The following is a 19,326-nucleotide window of genomic DNA, read 5'->3' as shown; positions in this document are numbered from 1 at the left end:
AACCTTGTTAGTCAATTGTTTATTCCAAATTTAAACAGAAACATGATCAATTATTCGTTAAAGACGTGAAATTGTTTTAATAATGTTATTTGCAAATGCCAAACGCTCGTTGTACAACGTATTATAATGTTCGTTCACATATAAATTTTAATTGGGTAAAACATGTACGGTCGTGAAATTTGAATCCGTCTTGAGGACGTATGGTAACACAGTCCTCGTGTTGGTGGTTATCGCCAGTATCGTCAGGCTGGCCACGCCCCCATTCAGTTGAATGCGATGGCAGTGATGCGTTATTCAGCCAGTAGAAAGAGCGGGTTTTGTCAACAACTAAGGCACCAATCCATATATCTGAAATAATGTTACGAGCTTGTTTTCAAACTTTGGGAATTAACATTATATTTGCTATATTTGTTATTAAAGGGATCTGGTTATCTTATTCGAAAGTCTGCCACCATAGATATTAACCCATTCATACCAAGTGGACTCTCCCATCCTTCTAAATTGGATCAATTTATTTCCAAAACTAGGGATGTCTAGTATACTTAATCTAGAATTTATAATATTTCGTACAGAAATTCCTTTAAGCAAACAGCACAGACCATGATGAGACGCCGCACCATGTGGCGTATCATCTGGGTCTAGGCTGTTTGCCAATACCCTTTTTTCTAGACGCTATGCATAAATTGGGTAACCTTACAGATCATATTTGACAAGAATCGAATATTCTACTAGAAGCTCTCCAGACAATCCAGATACACATGCTTGTGAACAGGAAGTTAAACGTAACGGAAAGTTGTTCATGGTAATAAAACGGATATAATTTATTACCACTTAGGATGTGTACGCTTCGAAGGTGAGATGTCATTGCAGCGTGTTTGTCATGACTGTCCAAGACTACGAGATCTGCGTTCTCTAACATGCACGCATGGCGAGCTACGCCCCATTCCTTGGACTCATTATGTATTTTAATACAGAAACGTTTGTTGATGTATGACAACTGATGATAGTTGTTGCTCGAGTCGCAATTGGAGGTAGGGGTTGGTGTCATGGTCGTCCCTGAAGTATCATAATTTATTACAACAGGTTGAAATTTGTTTTGTTTAAAAAATCATATCGTTGTTTTGTGTGTGTTTTTTGCATGTCAAATATAGCTACGTTTTATATCTGAATGTTATAAAACCAAAATATGTCATGTTAATATACAATAAGTCAAGTACGTAATAAAAAATATCCTACTTATCGACGTGGTGGTGGTGGTTGCTGCGTTACATAAATCAGACGAGCAACATTGGATGGCAACGTTTCTGGTATTGATGCTTCGACGACCAAAAACAACTTGCATCAGTTCTTGACCGAGACACACCTTTTAAACGTACGTTAAAATCTAAATCAATAATTAAACTAAAGGTCTTTTAAGAAAAGTAAAGTATATAGATTATTATCCATGTACATAACATTTTATGTATTTATGTTTGATAGGTAAATTGTCGATTATATGTTTAAGCTATTAAAAACAATATAATGCGAGTGCATAACGCTCGAGTCTTGGAAGTCAGAAGATTCCATTTTGAAATAATAGTAAAACGTTACATACTTTGTTACTGGCACACGTTGATATGTGTTCTGTTGATCCCGTGAGTGGGTCTGTAATCTCTCTGTATACGCATTGCTAACAAATTAAAGTGCGATACAACTATATCGTCTGCTTGTTTATTTGTCCATCAAACACAATTAATTAAGGATAAGATGGTCTTAAAAGTATTTGTTCATGTGCTTTAAACAATACACTGATACATTCTGGTGATAGCTTGGTTGTAAAACATAAATAAAATAACATGACTAAATAAGAGTGGAATTTTATCCCATAGTAAACATTTGAATAATGCGAAAAATCGTAAGAAATGTATCTAATTGTGAATTTTTAACTGACAATGGCTATACTTGCCCACTAAAATGAGACAGTGTAATTATTGTGCATATGTGGATCTACTCACCTCGCCTACTGCGCATGTTTTCTGTGTTGTACACGGTACATTGTTTTGTCCGGTTGTCTGACAATGGTAGCACGTTAAGGCTTTAAATATAAAAGACAAGACAGTGAGTGTCAATTTGGTCGCGTCGTTACTTGGCGTTTTAAAATTACCTGTTAGATAATACATTTTTATAAATTTAAGTATGAATGTTATTATATTATATATAAATAAACACATTAGTTTACTTTTTTATGTGTAATCATATATACCATATATCACAAACGAACAAACACATTTACTTAAATAATAGAGTGACACAAGTCCATGAACTTGTTGTATGATCATATATTTTAGAATTATTATTAAATGAGATCTGTATTCAGCGGCTAGCGACTACAGTCTAATATCATCAACTTTGCGTGTGCAATAGGGTGTACACTTACGACACTTTTTGCAGTAGCTGGGACATGCAGTGGTGCTCAACACTGGATCCTGGCACATGTTCGGGTCGGCCGCGGCTTGTTCTCGGCACGCAATGACGTCAATGTCAGCGCACGCTGAGTTCACGTGGCTGATGCACGCAATCATTGCTAGTTGTCCTTTTATAAAAAAAAAAACATGACGCATATTAAAAATGATAAATACCACGTTTCGCTTTACAGTTGTTCAATTACATTAAAGTGACATTCCATCGTTATACACATGGGCAGAATCGTTAGAAAACGTGTTTTTATTGAGAGATCTTAATACAAACACGTTTTCTTACGATTCTTCCCATGTGTATAACGATGGACTGTCACTTTAATGTAATTGAACAGCTGGAAAGCGAAACCTAGTATAACTTTTTGTTAAAGTCACTTTAATATTTAAATAGATAACGACTTTCAATTGAGTTCATTTCAAGAAAGTAAATGTTTATATTTGAAATAGCCCGACCCCGAAGAGTAATGCCACTAATGAGGTATGTGTCAAATCATATGGGACAGGCCGTTTCAAAAATAGAAATTAAAATATAGTAATATTTAATGAAAAACAAAACGGAAAGGTATATGTTAATTTTTATAAATAACTTACGTAAAAGTGTGTTTGCCATCGTTTTGACACAATTTCTTGCTATCTATGACTTCGGTAGAAATGTCGCATGTATGTGCTGAAGGTATCGTACTATATAGTGTCTGATAAGTTTGGGCGTTGAACACGATAATGAAATTTAAAGGTAAACTAGTGAGTACAATAACCATATTTGTATATGATTTGTGCAAAGCGATGTTGTTTGAAAACATAAATGACAATTAATGAAAGTCTCATTTAAAATGTGCTTCCGGTTCATACGTCGAATTATACTTGACAAATCGCCCGAAAAAGCAGCAACAAAACAAAATACAACAACAACAAACAAATATTAATGACACACTAACAATACTCAAACAATTAAACACACAAAACCACATTGAACACAACAAAACACAAACAAAACGTTCATACAACATGTTTTTGCAATCGCAGTGTTGACAATCAATTGACAGTCGTCATCATTTTGAACTCTTTTCAACATTTTGTGGTAATTATTTAACTGTAAGTCATAGTGTTTGTTTGTTTTTTCGAATGTCAACCTATCCTTCCGATATGTCGTTATTCCCGTTTTTTATCTGCACGATTTCCGGCCAGGTGGTGTTTGCCGACGGCTATGGCGTGACAGACGGACAAACAGACGACCAGTGACCAGCCAAACGCTCTTCGGATTAGCTTCCATGGCCAAGGCTTTTCAATCGGGCTCATGTTTAAACAGCTGCGTGAGCGGAAGTAAGTTTTGATATTTATGGTTTTGGGATACCACATTTTTAGCATAATAATATGAGGTAAATCCGAATTACGCTATAATTACAAAAAATGTAATATAAAATGAGTTGTTTTCATGAATCTCAATTTGATTGGTCATTATTATTTAACAGCACAGTTCAGCAAAAAACAATTCTAATGCGCACTTTTTATGAGCGAATATAGTCAATTTTTTTGTCTTTAAGTGCGTGTGCTTGTCGTCAAGTTTTCAATAAAACATATCGCCTCCTTAAACATTGGAACATTTGTTAGGACATTTTAAGAAAGGAATTACTTATAAATGAAAACAGATTAACAAAGCTCTATTTTCCATAGACAATGTAACCTATGGAGGCAAACAGTATATACTGTATTTAGCGTAATTGTATGGGCGCACGTAGACACACTCGAGTGTCGATAGTCAAGACCTCCAAAACTCCAACAAGTAAGATCAAACCAGGGCCCGTATTCACCAACAATTCTTTACTTGAGAATAAAGAATAAAGAAAATGCTTTATTCTTTACTTTTCTAAGAACGTTCTTAGGTCGATTCTTTATCGGTATTCACCAACGCTATTTTTAGCGTTCTTTACTAAGAATTATTTGTTATTGATGTAAGCGACCTTGGTACCCGGCATAAAATAATAATACATAATTTATTATACTATTAATTTTTAATTATACTGATATCATAGTGAATAATGTTAGTGCTATTGAAAATAGAATATTTAATATTAGTTATTGTCATACATCAGTGATAAAAAAACACATAATTATGAGTACTGAAAAACTTTGTTGTGGCAAAAGCAAACAAGATAACATACTTGCACGTTCAAAGAATGGTAGCCTTTTCTATTTATGAAATCGGCTTCGTGGTTCTTTGGCCTTTGAATGCGAACATGAGTTCCATCAATCAGTCCGATTACATTTGGAAATCCTGAATAATCAATAAGATTATTATTTAACAATTATGTTCATTTATTTAGGACAGGTAAATGAAATTCAGCTGGCATGACTGAATCATTTCTTCAGCACAACATCTTAATTCCCGTAACATTGGAGTACCATTTGTAATAAAATCTGCAAAAAATGGTCTTATAGACATGGAGCGGAAATAAAATAGGTATTGAGGACCTACAGACTGATGGGAAGACTAACAGCGTTGTTAAAATCCCACACATCCTTTGAGGGGGGACTTTACAAAGACAGATACATATGCAGGTGTGGAGGATACCATGCTAAAACCAAGAGTGAATTGAGATTAAAAGAAGGGTACATAAATGTATAATTATTTAATCATAACACTGTTATATTCCATGGAGTGATATCAAAATGGCATTTACAGTAAAGAGTGAAGATATAATATTACAATAACTGCGAATTAGGAACGTAATGAAACAAAGATTCAATTTGGACTAAACTCGGGTGACATCACCCTTATGTTTATATATGCTAGGCCTCTATCCCCTGTGAACTTGCCCTAGGCATAATTGCATAATGTACCAAGCTATACATAAAACTCTTAGAGAAACACACATAATAAATACTTATATTCTCATTTTGATCGATAACGCTTAACGGCAGATTAATAACCACAATGCCGTAATTATCAAAATGTCATTTTCAGTTAAGAATGAAGATATATAATATTACAATAACTGTGAATAAACGACATGAGAGAAGTATCCACTTTGGACTAAACTCAGGTGACATCGCCCTTCAATTAACGTATGCTTCACCTTTCTGTGAACTTGCATTTGGCCTAATGCAGAATGTATCATACAAAACATGAAATGGATACAGTGATAAAAATTACTGAATAAAAATAGTGTATAAATCATTTGATTAAAAAAAATCACATCAAAAAATTGTTGGTCCTAACTGCGTATGTTGTTTATGCAATAACGACTACAATGCCCCCACAAAAATGAAGTGCAAGTGAATGATTTCCCTTGGATAAATGTTCTCAGTCAAGGTCATTTAGACAAACACAAATCTGGCACTCACCAACAATGGACTGAAATCTGGATTTTAGAGTTTTGCACTCTTCACTGTCAGGAAACCGTACGTAACGGCGAGCTAGTCGAGCTATTGCTCGTCCAACTCGTCGGCAGCATCTTGATACGGATGGCTGACTGACTCGAGCAGTGTCTCCTACGACGAGTTGGAAGGATCCAGTCGCGATGGCACGAAGAAATATGCACAGCTGCTGGATCGGCAGGAGAGGAGAATTCCTCAGCGTTCCAAAGTCCAGAGAATCGGCGACCAAATTTAATAAGGTCAGTATAGTTGCCGGAATAAATCGGTATCTCCTATAAACCTCCATTTCCGACAAACCGTCTAGAGGATTTTCTCTGTCAAACAATCTTCTACGCGGGACATTTTCGACGTTTTCAAACAAGATATTGGCGTAACGCATAACGCGAACGGCCATCTTGGAAGCTTAAAGAATTATTCTAAGAATGCCCCGAAGCATTCTTAGAATTTTAAAGAAAATTCTTTATTCTTAAGAATTTTCTTTAGCAAAATGAGTTCGTGAATAAGACTTAAGAATTTTTTCATAGACTTAAGAATTTTCTTTATTTTCAAGTCTAAGAATTGCTAAAGAATTGTTGGTGAATACGGGCCCAGGGAGCTCCCAAGTCGCAAAGCGGAAATCATATCCATTACCTCATCGCGACCTCTCACATTTGATATGGCATCATCTAAATGTCCTGAACGAGTTTTAAGGTTATTGGTGATCACAAGGGTCTCATTATATCGATTCATCAGAGTCACCTAATAAGTTTTCATTGAAAACGAAAGGCCCAGAAGGTATGTAAATATTTTGTCTCATGCATAGTCGTCCTCTTAAAATATACTTCAGATGATTTCCTTTCTGACAATACTTGCCGCGCTGACGTATTTACATATGGTTCAGGCGTTTTTGCGCATTATAATATGAATATTTTCCAGAACGACATACATACCCATCGAACAAAAGAATAAAAATGTGAACCATATTGGTAACATATGGGTTTGGCAAACGAGTTTACCCAAAAAGACGCATATTGGTCCTATATTGGTTGCATATGAGAACTTTATGGGTTCACTAAAGACGGCCGATATACATTCTATTTTGAGCTTAATGGCATATTTTTGACAAAACAAATGTTTCGAGAAGTCCAACTTCATTTAACAGCAACATTGTATTGCGGATAAGGCTGTGTTTGTCGCCATTTTGCCATGATTTTGACATAATATGTCTTCCAATCTCCGTTATCGGATCGTTGTCTCGCGGCTACTTTAACTTCCGTGCTCATTGTATTTATGGTTGTTAAATGATGTAGTACATAATACAGAAAACATTAAATATTTACGCTCTGCATTTCATGGCTACCTCCTCCTTGCAACATGTTTAACAAACTGTGTACACAAACATGAATATAATGCAAATCGTACACAAATCTAGATAGTATCAAATGAAACATGTTATCAACTGTTCTTAACATATGAAATGTGCATGAATTTATGGCAGATTGATAAGGTCAAATATCAACGTCATGAATAAAACGTTTTCTTTTATTAACCATGTAGATTTGCAATAATCGTTTGTGCATACTAATTGTCTGCCCTTCCAAAAGTTTAGTATTTCCTATTTAATTTTGATCTACTGTTAAGGAATATGTTTAGTTCCAAATGCGGCACGTTGCTCCCACATTGGCCATACATAATTTGATTTTAAGTGTTATTTAAATGGTATAGGATAAAATAACAATTGCATACAACCATGTACTCACAAATGCGCGCATACTCAAGGATTAAAAAAACTAAAGACACGTCAATCAATTCAAAATTCCTTACAGTGCTGCATATGGAATGTTTCTTGACATTTCCATAACATCTTGACCATATATGTATCATATATGTCCAATATGGGTTTGTACAAATACGGATCGCATTGTATCAATTTTTGTGCAGCATAAATTAGTCATAATAGCAATCTATATGCGCATGTTTACTGCGCACGTGTCGTTTCTGTTTCGTTCTTTCAGATTGAAAAGCTTATCGAAATGTTAATAAGCACACGAAGTTAATTTTAATTGAAGTTGGAAAGATGTTGGCATATAATCTCTTTGACAATACGATAGGATAACGTATATTTTCATCGAATTTTGTTTTGTTTTATTTCAAATACTCAACACAATATGAAATGTCATATTTTTTAAGTGCATGTCAATAAACAGTACCTGCATGTACTTAAAGGACGATGTACTAAAAGCAAGATTTCTAAATCGTAAGACAAATATATTCGTTTGATCAAATCTTTTGCAGAACTTACCGACGCACTGAGAGCGCTGCGCCATCACTCCCCGGGTTATCGTGTGGTGCGTTTGACGATTTGCTATTTATAAGATTTTGGTCAGGTGGGGAGGGAGGGGGGGGCGTCAAACAAGTGGTTTCCGGTCAATTACTTTAGATTATATTGACCAATATTTATCACACTTTGAAAATAACAAACATTGTGAACGACCTAACTATAAAATGTATTTTAGTCTAGACAAGGTCAATGATATTGTTACTTAAATTTACCATACAATTTCCGCTTATATGGAGGAATTGCACTGAAATTGTGCGTGTAGGTAGCTTGCATGCAAAGATGGGTTGGGATATATAAGATGCAAGTTCAGGTCAAATAAACTGCAACTTCTTTAAACGGGAAACATGTGAATGATTTTCAGTCAATAACTTAAGTTGCAATGACCAATCTCAATGAAACTGTATATAGCGAGCTTGAATCTGGGAATTGTATTTTTGAATTTTCGGGTAAAAAACTGGTCATGCTTAATTACTTGAGTTATTGTTAAGAGAGTGTTTTATTACATACTTAAATGCAGAGATAGCTAGATTTTGCATTTGGGCAAAAATTTAGAAAAACGTTTTCCGCTAATAAACTTGGGTTTTATTGGAGGTATTGAGCAAACATTTTGTACGTAAGTTGCTTACATGGAGGACTTATTTTGGAGTTAAATTGGTGCAAATGGTGTAAAAGATAACATTGTCAAATTGCAACAAAACAGGTAGCTTACGAGCAGAACCGCAAAGGAATTTACACGGTCATGTGAAAGCAAGTAAATTAATTAGAAAAGCTTGGAAAACATGGTTTTGTTGCATTGCCATGTCTTTTCTTTGTCGTCTAGTATAGATACAAAATGTGAATACCCATCAATCGCTCATAACAATAAGAAAATTAACATACTGTAAGCTGATGCTCGATCTGTACTTCAAACGTTTTCTTATTCTGTATATATTAAATATAAAACGTTTCAAATTTCGCGACGCGTAGACACAAACCCGTCTGGGTGTTATTAGTCATACAGACATGTAAAATCACAGCTAGTACCGTATACTATAAATAGAACGGTGCCTTATAAATGTTTCCATCCTTAATTGTTTGAGTTTGGGTGGGATTAAAGACATACACACAATTGTGTATGTTAGCAAATTGTTATTCAATACTGAAGTTTTGAAATTGTGTTGTTTTAGATCCGCTGTCCTTTTTTAACATTTGACTATCAAATTACAATAATTAAGTAGGTTATCAATTTTAAATTGCATTCAAAACTTCAGCCTGTCCATATACACGAAACCTGGCGACATTATTAAGGAAGGTTTTGCGTACAACGATACAATCTCCACGCAGAGTTGTCGTTCCTTGCTCTCACATACAACTCTGCATAAGGCTCAGCACGCCATTTTGTCTACCAAATAGCTAAAACCGAACAAACGCATACAATGTATATTTGTGTGGATATTTAAGATCGCATGCATTTGATTAAGAAATATGACTTTTAAATGTACGATAAATCGTGCAAAAACTTGTGAGTTTTAATGCAACTCTTTGGAACTATTTTATTGCCCATTTACACAGATGTAATCATTCCACGCACTTCACAAATGTAAACAATTGTACATATTTTTTATTGAGTGACGTTATGCATTGTTTCGACGTATTTATGTATGTTGGTTTCTTAACATAAAAAAAACATATCAATTTTATAATAACTAATTAAGACTGATATAAGATATCATGGTATGAGATGGTTTTCTTTAATGCAGTTAATGCAATGTAACCGTCGTGCAAGAGATTGTTTAGTATACTGTAACCTCAATGATGAACGCTTGGAATAATCATGACATAAATGAGACGCTTTCATAACAATAGTCCGTTCTGAGCCCAACACAGAGGTGAATGTAATGTGACCGTCGTGCAAGAGATTGACAACGATAGCGAGCACACGAATTTCGTGACCTTATGACGCACTGTCTGGGCGTACCGACCAATCAGCTTTTGCGCCTGGATAAGAACCTAACGCGAAAAGAGGCGACATGGTTTGCACTTGTAGTTTATCGGGTTGAACTTAATTCCGATTTAAAAAGGAAACAGATACTAGAGCATCGCTGGTCAAATGATAATAATCCATACATGTACATACTATTAACATTAAAGGTCTTATGGTATTATATTTTGTACCTTTTATGCCAAGATCCTTCTCGTATCGACAATATATATATATTATATTCTGTATTTAAGATGTAAGCTCATTAAAATTCACATTTTAATCCTACTTTTTTCAGACGCATCAGGGATTTTCCACCGATCTACAAGTTCGGAACGCGTAACCTCTACAGCAACCTGCATTATGCAATTTTGTCTTATATAAGCGAGGTCCTGGATGAGAAACCTTGGGAAGATCTCATCCAAACGACCTTCTTTGACCCTCTAGGTAAACTTATTTTTATTTTTATTTTATTTGCATTCGGAACGATAATAATTTACTTTAACAAAAACAATCACATAGTTCGTAAATACAACGAGTCCTTGATGCTTAATGCAGATATGCGCAACTCTGACTTCACGTTTCGCGTCGACAGAAGGGCTAAGGTCGTGGCCACAGGTTACAACGATGACGAAATAAACGGTGTGTTGGTCCCTGTTCCGGAAGAGGTTTAAAAGTAAGTAGCAGTTTCTACGTTGGCGGACCCATAAAGTCGTGCATGCATCGACGTTGCAATATTACTTGTTTATGTTTATGCGGATACCTGGGGTGGAAGCTCTCAAAATAAGTTATTTGGATAATGAAATATGCTTTGTTAACTGCTACAAGACTTATGATAGTTTGAACTTATTTATTTAAGCTCGATTGCATCAAAGCCTTATTGAAGCGCTCACAAGTCTCGAAACGGTACTTCTGTTAACTATTATAATGTCGTTTTTTTACATGAGCAGTTGCAGCTGTTACATCAGAAGTAGGTCGACTTCAATATTCATTCTGAATTATGTAAATTGTTTGGTGAATATGCAATCTAGTAATTTAATGTTCAAGGGTTATAAGTCATTCCATTGAATTAGATTTGAGAACTGTTACCTCGTAAATTCCCTTACATTGTTTCCCATATGCGGCCTTTTTCGTTGTTGAATTTAAATGACAAACATGCGTATTAATATTTGACGAATGATACAAACATTAGTAGTAAAATATTGTCTAAGAAGGTTTTGGTCGCATGGTCGAGAACACCATAGAAGCGTGTGGTCCTTAGTTACGTAGAATAAATGTATTATTTCAGGGACCGCTAAAGTGATAGTTATATCAAGAAAGTAATACTCGAACGCACACATAAAAATACTTTTGATAACAATCCTTAAATGACAAGAGCTATAACACATCAATGATCTATTAAATGTGATTAACAGAATGCGAACAAATGTACAGAGCCAAAGTAAGCACTTTATCAAAGTATATATATGTTAAGACATTGGAGCCATTACGCCGGATCTACCGGTATAATGAGCGGCTCGGAGGACTTCGCCAAGTGGATGCTCATGCATTTGGCAAACGGCCGCAGTCAGAGCGGGCCGCAAGTGCTGAACGCCGATGACCTCCAACAGATACACACCCCGCAGACGGTCATTCGACCCTCCAAGGCAATGAAGATCTTCCGGCGGCCACTGGCTCCCTTCACTGTCACAGAGACGGGCTACGCATTCGGATGGAAACTGGACATTACAAAGGTAAGTAGAAAAGGCCTAGATTGACCGAGGTGGACAGGCTTAATACGCCGCATCCTTACAATAACACTAAATCCAAACTATTGACAAAATAAACACCCAAATCTGATTTATGTATGGTAATTGTAAACCATCAAGCAACACTCCGCGTATATGGTAATAATTCTCAACAAGTTGTCCTTTTTCTTAATTACGTTAGAATACGTCTTTTTATTTGTTTGAAGCGATACATAAGGCTAATAAAACATTTTCCCCCATAGTGAATTATTACAGGCGTATTCAAAAAGTATCACGTAACCAAACCCGGGCCGCTAACACAGCTATTATCGCTCATCCCTATTAAGTTCGGATTCGCGACAGATTAAAACTGTAAAGGATATTATTACTTCGCTAAAACAAAAACAAATAGATGAGAGACATAAGTCAGTCAGTTAAAAGTATCATCTGAAAAGGCAAGAGCCAGGGATTCAGTATTTGTTTTGTGACATTGTATATTGATCATCTACCGATTTTTGTGTGACAACATTACCTTTGGGTTAAAAGTGGACCCGCCCTAGGAGTATGTTGATTTCAGATCATTGTCAGCAATTGGAATATCTTGATTTTCATCCGCCGTTTAACTTTAATCTGCTTCCCCTCCTGAACTACCGGGCAGATGTTTATTGTCACTGTACATGAATGTTTTTAATAGTCCTTTTTGAAATTTCTCCAAATGGATCCACTAAGTTTATTAATTAAGGCAAGGGCTTAAAATGTTTAACCATGATAACTTTACAAAAAAAATACGTTATGAAATGGCATGGTCTTTATGTCTTATATTTGGTATGTAACATTGTATTCTGGTCCCTCGTCGAATCTGTTCAATCATCGGCCCAGATGTTTGGTCATTGTTATCTTACACGGTACATATCATTTGGATCCTTTACCAAGTGTATTCATGACAAGGCACACCGGTTTTGCATTGCCCTATATGGATAATATTATTAAAAAATATAATTATCTGAAAACCAATCCAAGGCTTTTATAATTTGTATGAAGCCTCATATAGTGGCCCTCTACGAAGTTAATTCAAATCATACCCTGGGATAAACAATTGGTAATGCACTAGGGCTCGCCAGCTTTAAATACACTCATTGGGTGTGAACTGCCATCGTCCAAGGGTCACATATGTCACTGGAATCGAAAATCTATCAATGAATATGATTAGGAGGAACGTTTAAATTATTTAAAATGACAAAAAGGGCCATCAAATATGTTCAACAATCACGTATCTACAGAAGAAATTCAAACAAACTAGATGTAAGAAAGATCGTTAATATGTTTCCAACATTTCACAGATAACTCTACTGTTTACAGCCTCTAAAGACTGAAAAATGAACAATAATAGCGTGCCTTAATTTACTAACGTTACTTCATATAAGAAAGCATTCCATTATATTTTTAACAGATCTCTGGAGATGATGTTTAAATATTAATGGAAAACTATTTAGTGTAATTCATCACAGTATGCTAAATAATAATCATGTGTCAGGAATAATGAAATGTTATCTCACTCATTTACTAATGAACTTAGAAACAGACAATTTAGATTTATCACGTATCTTGTCCTTCTTTCTGAATCATATGTGTCTACCCACTGGAAGTGCTTTCAGTTTCTTTCTAAAAAAACATTAATGAACAACAAAATTTTGATGATTGTAATGTATTCTTTAAGCTAAACATTCTCTCGGCTGCTGTTAGTTTTGTTCAAAAATGTTACTAAAAGCAATAGGCTGAATGCTTTTTTCACCTCGGTGACTAATAAACATACGTTTTAAACTAATAAAAACCGTTTTGATACTTATTTATATGATGAATCAACCAGTAACAACAACTTTTCCTGCGGTATAAGCAGAATAAGGAGCATGTCTTGTGATGCAAAAACGACTAAAAAATGTTGGTAGTTCGGTGAAAAATAGTTTCTGGTTAACCAGATAAAATGTGTAATATATTATAGAAAACTATACATAATCAACACCAAGAAGGTCTCATTCATTGCCAGTTAATAAAAACATTAAAAGCTAGCTAGTAAACATAAGTTAATCTGATTATTGTCTTTAAAATCACACACCATATTTTAATTCATTTCAGAGAAAAGTTAAATCTTTATTAAATGACCCATGTAGCCAAACTTTGAATTGCATTTTTTTCTTGAGTGTATTTACTCAAGAATTTCAAAGACGAAATATATGAGGACCTTTTCACGGATCATCATAATAGGGATTAAAAAAATCATAAATCGAAATTAGAAAATTATCAAGCATATAATTATTTTCATCGAAAAGGACATTCAAATTAATCTCACGTAATAATATGGCTCTAAATTGCTGGAGGTGGATATCGAAAGTAAATCGTAAACGACAATATGTACAAATGATAACTATTTAAGACAAAAATTCAATTCGCAGTGTCAAATTCGATTGGCAATTAAAAAAGCCTTTCTGTTACATGTTTTGGAAGTGCAAATATCTTCAAACGGCTACATTCAATATTGAAAGAATTAAAGGACAAGTTTAACCTTTTTTATCATCACTTTTTTATCTTTATAGAAGCAGTACTGCGGAATAAAAATATTTCACATCATCCTGGTGTGTTAAGCTTGACTAAACCAAAATGTGAAGGGAACTTTATTAACAATTTTAAGTGCATTATAATCGTTATGATTCAACAAGATAAATTATTTAATTTTACTGAAAATCAGTACAGGCTTTTACAAATAAAACAAACAAGAACGAGTCTAATACCAAAGGTCAGGGATTCAAAAATCATACGCTTGAGTCACAGACCCAATACATTACACTGTGTTGTGTTTTTATACAAAATTTAACAAATTGTCAATTTCAATTGTTTTTAGTCACAGCTACTTTTGGTTTATGCGGCAATTGTTAATCACAAAAATGGACCGAAAGGATTAAAAACGGTTGTACAAACACGACTTTTTTTGTTTTATAATCTTACGTTTAATGCGTTTCGGAAGAATTTGATAGACGGGTTAAACACGTAAGTTAAAATGGAAAATTAAGGTTATAATACACATTTTTAAGGGTGGCTTTGCATAAAATAAACATATGTTATATTTTCATAGCATTTTTCTGGAAAACACTCATGTCTAGTTGGGCCAAAAGCATGTTTAAAACTGTATGACTTAAGATGGTGTGCTCGTTTTTTTTATCGTTGTTCCTAATACTCTAAATAGTGCACAGTTTCACGTTTAACTCTAAACAAATGTAAAGCTTCTAGACTGCACAATTCACTACTTTCTTTTAAAATATATATGTATAGACTATTTTATTGTTGAATACTAAACTTAAACTATCTATGACACAAAAGACAATAACACCCTGCAATTTCACAATGGCTAGCACAAATAAAAAAAACAGGATTGTAACGTGTTGGACCAATATACAATTTATCAACCTGCTAAGAGAGATAATATAAGGTCGAAATATTATTAAATTGTACCAAACAACATTTTACAGGATACTACATGCTGCGAAACACCGGTACGACGTTCGGTTTTTCGTCTCTTGTAACGCTGTTGCCGGAGGTTAATATCGGCGTGTTTACCACCATGAATGGAAAAGACGATGATTTTATCGGACGAACCTTGCTGCACAGGTGAAGAATGCTCGCATTACCAAACATAATGAACATCACAACCAAGACATGCATCATTTGCACAGGGATACCGATATTGTGCGAACGTTAAAACATAATTCTAATAGTGCAAGCATATGTATATATTTATTATCGAACGTCGTTCGACTACGCTCATGCGTTGTTGAGTAAACGTTTCTTAATTCATTGTTATTTTAACTAGATTAAGTAATTCGAAGTATATACAAATATAATTAACTAGAACTTATGGAAGAAATTGTTTATCTGAGTTATTTCTGTATATCCCTTGTTTACATATTTCACCCATTTTATTCTATTTGTTTTTGGGCGAAAGTTTTCTCTGAAGGGTTGTGTGTTTGTGTTCAGTTTCCTCCTGGACACTACTGGGCGAGGAACCAACCATCAACGAGACAACCGTGTGCACGTATCCGGAGCCCTGGTTTCCGGCCAAGGACACCACACCAAAACCATTCGTTAAGACGATAGCACCGAGTCGTGCACTCTCCCAATACACGGGCGTGTACAATCACATTGCTTACGGAGATCTGGTTATGTCCATTAACCACACCGTCAATTTTCTGCAGGTCATATTGCCTAACCGTTTCATTTGTAAATTGTATGTTAGTTATCATACAATGGAAGCTTACATAAGATTGCACACGTGCATTACATTAAAACAATTTAAACGAAAAATTATTGAAGCGGGTGACATGAGCGGGTGACATGATGACAAGTTAATAATGTACATATGTTTTTTTATGATTATCACTAAAGTTACTGATGCCACATCTATGATGATGATGATGATAATGATGATAATGATGATGATGATGATGATGATGATGATGATGGTGATGAAGATGATGATTATGATGATGATGATGATGATGATGAGCATGATGATGATAAGCATGATGATGATAAGCATGATGATGATAAGCATGTTGATGCTGATGCTGATGATGATGATGATGATGATGATGATGATGATGATGATGATGATGATGACGATGATGATGATGATGAAGATGATGATGGTGATGATGATGATGATGACGAGCATGATGATGATAAGCATGATGATGATAAGCATGATGATAATGATGACGATGATGGTGTTGATAAGCATGATGATGATGATCATAAGCATGATGATGATACGCATGATTATGATAGTGATGAAAATAATATCAATAACTAACATTCAAGTGATATGCTTATGGAAAAAAGTGATTATTTTGGTACGATTACAATGCCAGCAGTATTGTGTGTACATCAACTTGCCTGTGGTCATCGTAAATATTAAATGCACTTTACCGCGAGATGTAATGGCATGTTTAATACCAAATGCTTACCAGATTATTTAAAACGCGAACATACAATATTACGACATAGGTCTTAAAACTTTATGACGAAAACGCAAACGGAATACGAATGAATGATGATGAAAACGTGAAAATATGATGACGACATCCATCAAACCACGATGACAAAACATGTTATAGTAGTAATATATGCGTTTAAATAGTCATGCAATTGTCATCGTGCTCCGACGTTTTCATCATCGTTGTTTTACGCTGTTGTAATTGAACCATTAAGAATTCGTACTATCGCGTCAAAGACGAATATTCATGCATTGTTCCTTTTGGAAATTCGTACTTTATATTACAGCTGGACTACGGTATTGGCCAATGGATCTTGTACCCGACCCAAGGACAGGACACATTTGTTGGAGAAGCGTTTGGGCTGTTGTACCGTCAATGGGAACTGTACACGGAACTGCGCTTCCACATGAACACCCATTCCCCTGTCACAATCGTGATACCAGACTTCGAGCCGATGTATCCGCCAGTGTTCGTGAAGACCTCCAGACATGCACCCGCCAATCCGGGCATCGTCGGCTAACTGCCCCATCACATCGTCGAAGCCCACATTGACTTTAATATTCTTGTAAAAATTTATGATGGTATTTGTTTCCCATACGGCGACCGACCAAAATAACCAACAAAATTTTCATAACGAAGAAAAAATATTTTATTAAGAAAAATATTAGAGAAATATTTAGTAAGAAAAACCAACCCGCAATATGGTGTAATTCGTCGTATTTAAGTGCATACCTTTCGAAAACGGCGCAGTTCGATTTCTTACGAGCAGCATACACGGACTTTTCAAACAAAAACATATAAAATAGCTTACATGTGTTTGAAAACACACACAAACACACAATTAGCTTCCTATACACCCTTTATTGGCATCGGTCGCGGTACGATAAACAATAAATTACTGTTATTTTGATTCCATGCTGTTTGATCAGCTTATGTTAGTTTTGTAGTGGTGACGGGATACATCGTGGGTTTTGACGATAGCTCCACCAGTGCACGTACCATGTCCGAAATAAATGATTTACTGTACAAAATAAAAAGAATCGCAAGAAAGTACCGTGTGTCTCCTTATTAGTATAGCATATATGTTTACCGTATTAAGCACATGGTGCTTTGAATGTTATCGAAGAAAAATGTGAAAAAGTTCATTGGCCGCAAGAATTACTATCAATGGCCATGTATTTTAATTAGCAATTAGCGATCTGCATGTGATGACCAAGACACCTGTCACCTTCTCGAAAAAAGTGTGTTCATTATATATGCGATCACACTCATGAAGAATTAATGTAAATGTGTGAAACTCCGTGTAAATGTTGGGATGATAATTTGCCGATACAAAGCAGTTCACAATAAATGTCGTCTTGTTTTGCCAAAAGAAATACAGAGCTGGTGATGTTCCCAAATAAAAAGAATTAACGGCTTCGCACATTCCAAAATTACCTGAAAAGAAAATGCAAAAATGTGGTAGTTTTATGTTTTAGTATCAGAAGCAATATGCTAGCTAGTAAAAATTATATCTTAACTGTACCGACAGTTTACAAGATTAGTGAGCACTGAATACTAGTAAAAGGTATTAATTTCGTAAATCGCGGTTGAAAGTCCCTTTAATATAACAATTAACATTATCAGCAACTCCGATGTTGTATGTTCATGTAAAATGACCCAGTCTTCATTTCCTACCATAATAGTTGGTTTTGATTTTCTGATGCTTTAATTATCTAATAAGTGAAAGGTTGTGTTTGTATCTGCCTAGTAATGCTTTGTCTGCTCTTTTAAGTCGAACATACAGCTATATATTATGTTTTTCATCATTCACCTTCGTTTAGTTTCCTACTATACGTTCCTAAAAATGTTCTGCATTCTCAGAACGGAATTGTAACAGTCACAGAATGTCTTTTTCTCCATTGTTTATTTATTGTTATTTCTACAAATAAATATACCTGACACCGACATAAAAGCAACTTATCCAAACTAATGTGCACTACATTTATCATAGATGCACCGTGAATAGTATTTGACACTTATTCATGTATTTCTGCTTGAAACTTTAATACTGAACATCTCTTATGACAACACGGTCTATCTCGACCATCCATGTCCACATTACCCACCCCAGGGCCATTGATAAAGGTAAAGGCAGCTTGGTTCCCGTCCTCTTTCAAATTTATCGAGAGGTCCACGGGTACTACTTCCCCGTACCCCCAAATTTTTTGTTCGTACCCACAATTTTTCGTACCCAATTTTTTTTCGAACACAATTTATTTTCTGTGCCCAAATTGTTGTCGTATCCAAAAATGTTCGTACCCAATTTTGTTTCGTACCCAATTATTTTTAAGTACCCAATTATTTTTTCGTACCCAATTTTTGTTGTACCCAAATTTTTTCGTACCCAATTGTTTTTCGTACCAAGTTTTTTTGTACCCACATTTTATTTCGTATCCAATAT

General features: G+C 35.0%; 2 protein-coding genes and 1 pseudogene across 2 annotated transcripts in view; 1 reads left to right on the top strand and 2 right to left on the bottom strand.

The window, feature by feature from the left end:
• Window positions 1-19,326, bottom strand: part of LOC127880130 (pyroglutamyl-peptidase 1-like) — a 483,820-nt gene that overhangs the window by 446,221 nt on the left and 18,273 nt on the right. The window lies entirely within an intron of this gene.
• On the bottom strand, window positions 5-3,641 carry LOC127880121 (uncharacterized). The gene is made up of 7 exons (XM_052427355.1): window positions 3,048-3,641; window positions 2,417-2,572; window positions 1,995-2,074; window positions 1,595-1,669; window positions 1,237-1,363; window positions 829-1,056; window positions 5-348 (listed from the first exon to the last, which is right to left on the bottom strand). Exons 1-7 carry the CDS (start codon window positions 3,064-3,066, stop codon window positions 122-124), a joined length of 912 nt encoding a protein of 303 aa, XP_052283315.1. The 5' UTR covers window positions 3,067-3,641; the 3' UTR covers window positions 5-121.
• Window positions 3,108-17,937, top strand: LOC127878413 (uncharacterized; annotated as a pseudogene).

The sequence above is a fragment of the Dreissena polymorpha genome, chromosome 4, assembly GCF_020536995.1.
Source record: "Dreissena polymorpha isolate Duluth1 chromosome 4, UMN_Dpol_1.0, whole genome shotgun sequence".
Classification (NCBI taxonomy): domain Eukaryota; kingdom Metazoa; phylum Mollusca; class Bivalvia; order Myida; family Dreissenidae; genus Dreissena; species Dreissena polymorpha.
This window is presented reverse-complemented; position numbering and strand designations above follow the sequence as displayed.

Bases quoted from the DNA above. Each gene is read 5' to 3' on its own strand.
- LOC127880121 (XM_052427355.1), bottom strand. The intron at 1,670-1,994 runs GTGAGTAGATCC...TTAATTTGTTAG, and splicing joins AAACATGCGCAGTAGGCGAG to CAATGCGTATACAGAGAGAT. The intron at 1,057-1,236 runs GTAGGATATTTT...ATGATACTTCAG, and splicing joins CACCACCACCACGTCGATAA to GGACGACCATGACACCAACC.